The 5,958-nt window shown below is 36.9% G+C and overlaps 1 protein-coding gene and 2 long non-coding RNA genes across 4 annotated transcripts; all 3 read right to left on the reverse strand.

The window, feature by feature from the left end:
* Positions 1 to 475: 475 nt before the first annotated feature.
* On the reverse strand, positions 476 to 1,065 carry LOC121984468. Of its 2 annotated transcripts, none has more exons than XR_006112910.1 (3): positions 800 to 1,065; positions 675 to 706; positions 476 to 592 (listed from the first exon to the last, which is right to left on the reverse strand). It is a non-coding gene; the product is annotated as an uncharacterized LOC121984468 (long non-coding RNA). The 2 variants fall into 2 exon arrangements; XR_006112909.1 differs by having other exon boundaries at positions 665 to 706.
* Positions 1,066 to 1,074: 9 nt separating this feature from the next.
* Positions 1,075 to 2,061, reverse strand: LOC121986691. The gene is made up of 5 exons (XM_042540643.1): positions 1,902 to 2,061; positions 1,548 to 1,832; positions 1,370 to 1,471; positions 1,147 to 1,285; positions 1,075 to 1,106 (listed from the first exon to the last, which is right to left on the reverse strand). The coding sequence occupies exons 1-5, from the start codon at positions 1,956 to 1,958 to the stop codon at positions 1,075 to 1,077; spliced, it is 615 nt and encodes a 204-aa protein (XP_042396577.1). The 5' UTR covers positions 1,959 to 2,061.
* A 1,084-nt stretch (positions 2,062 to 3,145) lies between these two features.
* LOC121984469 lies at positions 3,146 to 4,609 on the reverse strand. Its single transcript, XR_006112911.1, has 3 exons — positions 4,536 to 4,609; positions 3,717 to 3,769; positions 3,146 to 3,564 (listed from the first exon to the last, which is right to left on the reverse strand). It is a non-coding gene; the product is annotated as an uncharacterized LOC121984469 (long non-coding RNA).
* Positions 4,610 to 5,958: the final 1,349 nt, after the last annotated feature.

Consider the following 5,958-nt stretch of genomic DNA (forward strand, 5'->3'; position numbering starts at 1 on the left):
TTGGAAATTTCCAACGAATTTATATTTTTCGTTGCAGTATTCTGATAAAATACGATATTTCCAACGAATCTAAATTCGTTGCAAAATTTGTCCCAAAAATAAAAAAAAAATATCCAGCCCTATTTAATTTCAATATTTTTTCCTATTACAATTTTTTTCAAACAGATTCAACATATATAACACACTAAACAGATTCAACATATCCAGCACTATAAACACATTAACAGATTCAACATATTCACCACTAAACACAATAACACAAATATAAATCATAAATCAACAAACATATTAGTGTACAACAAAATAAATTCAAACATCAATAATATAAACCCAAACACATGCACCATTAAAACATGTTGTTCCATATACAACCTAAACTAAGAGCATAAAACTAACAATACAACACATCATCATCCAACAATACAAACAACAACAGTATACAACTACAACTAACACCCTAAACCAAACACTACAATAAAGTTATAACAAACATGTCATAGTATCCAAATTCCAATATCATACAAGAACATGAAAAAGATAGAGTTGAAGATAATCTTATGGAGATCCTTCTCAGTCCAAATCCTTCTTCTACCTACATCAAAAGATAAACAAAGAAAAAGAAAATCTTATAAACCAACACAAAAGTAAATAGGTAAAGACTTACATATTTTTACATCAATACCACCATCATCTTCACCTACCAACCCTGTTTGAAACAAAAATAAGAATACTAATCAAAATACAAAAATTAAGAATTTATAAAAGCGATAAAATAAAAGAAGTCAAAAATTCTAATTACAAACACTCATGCATCATCATCAACATCATCGGCGGCATCATCATCGACATCATCATCGTCATTAGCATCATCACCAATACCAGGAGGAATATAGCTTGAACCCGATCTAAATTGTTGAAATTGTTGTAAAAGAAAGGCTTGCTGTTTACGCATTTCAACCATATCTAGATCTCTTTGTGAATTTTGTTTTTGAATTTCTAAAATTTGCTGATCCCTTTGAGATATTATGTCTTTCAAATTGTCAACCTCTTCAGTTAAGCTATGAATCTGTGCCGTTACTGCGGGTCGGGTAGAAGAACATAAAGATCTTCGAGGAACATTATGGATTCTACTCATAGAACTCATGCCTATTATCCTTCCCCCTTTGACTCCCCCACTGGCCTCTAACCATAAATCTAAATTATTAGTAACAGACGGCTCAGATCCCTCAATATTATCACCATCACCTGAACTTCTTTGAGATAATGATAGCTCATCATATCTCTCCTATGAAAAATTAAAACCTTAATTAGAGCAAATAGATAAGTAATAAAATCTAAGTTAAAATTATGATTAAAGATTAAATCAAACCTTAATTATTCTAGCTCTATCTCCACTCCAAGTCTTGTCTTTTTTTTGAAAAGTGCGGACGAAAGTGTCTATAAAATCGGGCTCTTTTCCCAAATCCCTAGACTAAAAATAATACGATTAGAAATAATATAATAACAACAAATATATTAAAAATCTAATTGTAGAGTTGAAAATTTACCAATCTACGTGAATGCTCCTCGATATTTATAGATCCTCCTGCATATATTGCACGTGAGTCTCCAGAATTATAAGCTTGATTTATTTTATTCCGCAAACTCCTTTCTTTGCACTCATCAGTTTGCCAAAAATTGCAGATCCTAACCCAATTGTCCGTCGTGATAAAGGGAGGCTTTTTTCCAGTACTTTTGGCATGGTTTAATACATGCCGAATGTGATCACCACATTTCTTTTTGAAAATTCTTTTAACTTCCATCTCAAAATAAGGGTCCCAACTAAATAATCCCTGAAATGAAAAAAAAAATAGATTATACATGAACGTAATTGTTTTATATATAAAATAAATTAACTATACCTTAAACTCGCACCACCAGAGTTCTTTTGTGGGTGCTGGAGTGCTTGAGTATGACATTGAGTCTCCTTTCCAAAAGTTATTCACAATTTGATTAATCTCACGAACAACAGTTACTGAATTTTCAAATCTATCATAAAATTACAATAAACAACGTTAAATAATTAAGATCGACTTTGATCTTAACTCGGCTTTCTTCCATATTTCAATCTGATCGACTTTGATCTCTCCATACATATTGGGCAACCTAAGATTCCCGCAGTACTCCAACCAGATAGCATTCCATAAGCTGGAAAGTCATTAATGGTCCAAAGAAGAGCAGCCTTCATAACAAACATCTGATTAGTATGGACGTCATATGTAGGAAACCCTTCATCCCATAGTTGTTTTAGCTCTGCAATCAGTGGTTGCATATAAACATCTATTAACTTCTTTGGATTTTGCGGGCCAGGCACAACTAATGTTAAAAACATATACGGTGTTTTCATGCACATCCCAGGTGGAAGATTATATGGAGTTAATATAACTGGCCAACAAGAATACTGTCTTCCTGATTTACTAAATGGAGCAAAACCATCAGCACAAAGACCTAACCGAATGTTTCGAGTCTCCTTCGCAAATTCAGGATATGTTCTATCAAAATTTTTCCATGCCTCTGCATCTGATGGATGACACATTAATCCCTCCTCTGTTCGATGATTTGCATGCCAAGTCATGTGTTGAGCAGTGGTCTTTGATGCATAAAGTCTTTGTAACCTAGGAGTTAATGGCAAATAAAATAACTGACTGTATGATTTACGTCGTTGTTGACTCCTTCTAGAGATCTTGTACCTATCTTGATTACAGAATCTACAAACATTTGCATCTGCATCATCTCCCCAATTTAGCATACAACCGTCTCTGCAAACGTCAATTCTTTCCACCGGAAGACCTTATTCTTTCGTAAGTTTTTTCATACTGTAAAAATCATTAGGAAGTATATTATCTTGGGGCAATGCTTCTTCAATAGCTTGAACAAACTTATTGAAATTATCTTCCGACAAATTAGACTCTGCCTTGATATTCAACAGTCTTGCGGTGAATGATAATTTAGTATGCTTGTCACAACCAGTCCATAAAGGTTCATCTGCAGCACTTAACACTTCCTGAAATTTAAGATATGTTTCATTATTCACAATTTCATCAACACCTGGCACTTGTACCTCTTCTAATGGTGATGCATATGTTGTAAACATTTGCTTAACTGTTGGAGGGCAGCTAGAACTGGCACCATGTGGTTCAGGAATTAAATTCGGAGCCGCTGCATCAAATATCATTCTTTGATATGGATTTAATTGATTATAATAACTTTGATCCCTAGAGACTTGTATGTTGTGTCCATAACAATCCTCATCAGATATGAATGATTCACCATGACATGTCCAATTATAGTAATTCGGAGTAAAACCAAATCTACAAAGATGCTCTGAAACTTTATTAGATGGTAAAAATTTTCCATTATGACACTTTCTGCATGGACATCGTATCTGATTACCATCCATAAACTCAACATTACTAGATGCAAAATTTAAAAACTGTCTCAACCCAGTAATAAACTCATCAGTTAAACCCCCACGGTCAGGTAAATTTTTATTATACATCCAACTTCTTTCATTCTGCATGTTGCCTGTTTCAAATAAAATATAGTAATAAAAACTCCTAGAACACAAATACTAATGGTCAATATTACTTAGCTCACATACAACTACAAATAAAATATAATATAGGAAAATAAAAGCATGCAATCATTATTAAAATATCAGGTGTAAAAAAATATACCTAACAAAGGTAAATAAAACCGAAAGTCTCTCCCAGCCACGTCAAATCCAAACCTGCAAAAACAATAATATTAAATTTACAATAAAATAAAAAAGTCTAGAAATTATCAAATATATTCTTGGCCCCAACGGCAAGGCATTGACCCCCGGACAGTTGTGCCACTGTAACGCACAGACAGCCCACGACCAATCAAGATTGAGAACAACTAGTTGACATCAAACAATGATCTGTCGGTTTACAAACAGAGGTCACCCAATGCTATCAGCAGCTGGCGGACAGCATCAGTCGCCAGTGGCCAGCCTACGCCGCCAGCGGGATCACCAACGCCAAACAACAGCTAAGTGAGGCCACCATCAGCCATCCTATGCCGACAGTGGACAGGGATGCTGCTAGTGGCCAACCTCAGCGCCGTTGAGAGCAACCAGGAAGCTGCGAGAGCGGCCAGGCAGCGGCGCTAAGGCCAGGCGCCAGCGCGAGGGGCTAGACGGCACCTTGAGCTACCAGGGACCGCCGTGAGCTGCCATTCGCCGCTGTTCGCAGCCACTCACGGCCACACGCGACCAGGCACCAGTCGCGGCCAGGCGAGGCAGGTCGCGGCCAGGCGCGGCCGCTCGCGGCCAGTAGCGGCCGCTCGCATCCAGGCGCGGCCGCTCGCGGCCAGATGATGGCGCGATTGGCAAGGCGCGACAGCGACCGGCCACGCGACACCGCGAGCCGCCAGGCGACGCCGCGAGCCGCCAGGCGACGCCGTGAGATCGGGAAAAAAGGAGACGCCGGGAGAACGGGAAAAAAAGAAGGGCTAGAACGAGAGTGGCTTACCAGTCCAGAGAAGGTGAAAAAATTGCCGCAGCCGCCGTAAGGAAAATTAGGTCAAGAGAAGATGTGAGGAGAAGAAATCGGGCCGGGTAAGGATATGTAATTAGGGATCTTCCAACAAATTTCCATCAAAAATATTATTTGTTGGATATTCACAACGAATCCACAATTCGTTGGAGATTTCCAACGAATTGGCAGATTCGTTGGAAATGTTTCCAACGAATCTGCCATTTTGTTGGAAATCTCCAACGAATTTCAGATTCGTTGGAAACCCTTCCTATTCTTAAAATCATGGTTGACCGACCTAGAGACCTCCGAATTGGATGAAACCGATTCCTGTGCGCTCCTCTATTTATCCTGACTTCATATGTGCCCTCAAATATTTTTTTTACTTTATATATTTTTTCTTTTATTTTTTCAACCCCCAATGTGTTGGAAAAATTAAATTTAAGTTTAAAAATTCACAAATCAAAATAAATTAGCTCCGTAATTATTTTTAATTCATGGATATAATCACGAGAACCTTACGCTCCCCAACAAACTGATTTCCTCTCGTTCTGAGCACTCGAACATCATTTTTTAAATCCAACAAGTTCAACTAAACTCCATTTTGATTTAAAACACTAACACATTCATGATCAAATTCGAATTCATCCAATTGACCTTGATGTAAAAAATTTATCTTAATTCAAAAAAAATATTTGAGGTCATCTATAGAATCAGGAGACCAAGTGGAGCACATAGGAACTTGTTTCATCCGATTCCGAGGTCTCTAGGTCAGTCAAATGGGTTTTTAAATCATAGCATGCTTTCCAACAAATCTGCAATTCGTTGGAAATTTCCAACGAATTGGCAGATTCTTTGGAAATGTTTCCAACGAATCTGCCATTTTGTTGGAAATCTCCAACGAATTTCAGATTCGTTGGAAACCCTTCCTATTCTTAAAATCACGGTTAACCGACCTAGAGACCTCCGAATTGGATGAAACCGGTTCCTGTGTGCTCCTCTATTTATCCTGACTTCATATGTGCCCTCAAATATTTTTTTTATTTATATATTTTTTCTTTTATTTTTTCAACCCCCAATGTGTTTGAAAAATTAAATTTAAGTTTAAAAATTCACAAATCAAAATAAATTAGCTCCGTAATTATTTTTAATTCATGGATATAATCACGAGAACCTTATGCACCCCAACAAACTGATTTCCTCTCGTTCTGAGCACTCGAACATCATTTTTTAAATCCACCAAGTTCAACTAAACTCCATTTTGATTTAAAACACTAACACATTCATGATCAAATTCGAATTCATCCAATTGACCTTGATGTAAAAAATTTATCTTAATTCAAAAAAAATATTTGAAGTCATCTATAGAATCAGGAGACCAAGAGGAGCACATAGGAACTTGTTTCATCCGATTCCGATG

This window comes from Zingiber officinale, chromosome 5B (assembly GCF_018446385.1).
Source record: "Zingiber officinale cultivar Zhangliang chromosome 5B, Zo_v1.1, whole genome shotgun sequence".
In the NCBI taxonomy this organism is placed as follows: Eukaryota; Viridiplantae; Streptophyta; class Magnoliopsida; order Zingiberales; family Zingiberaceae; genus Zingiber; species Zingiber officinale.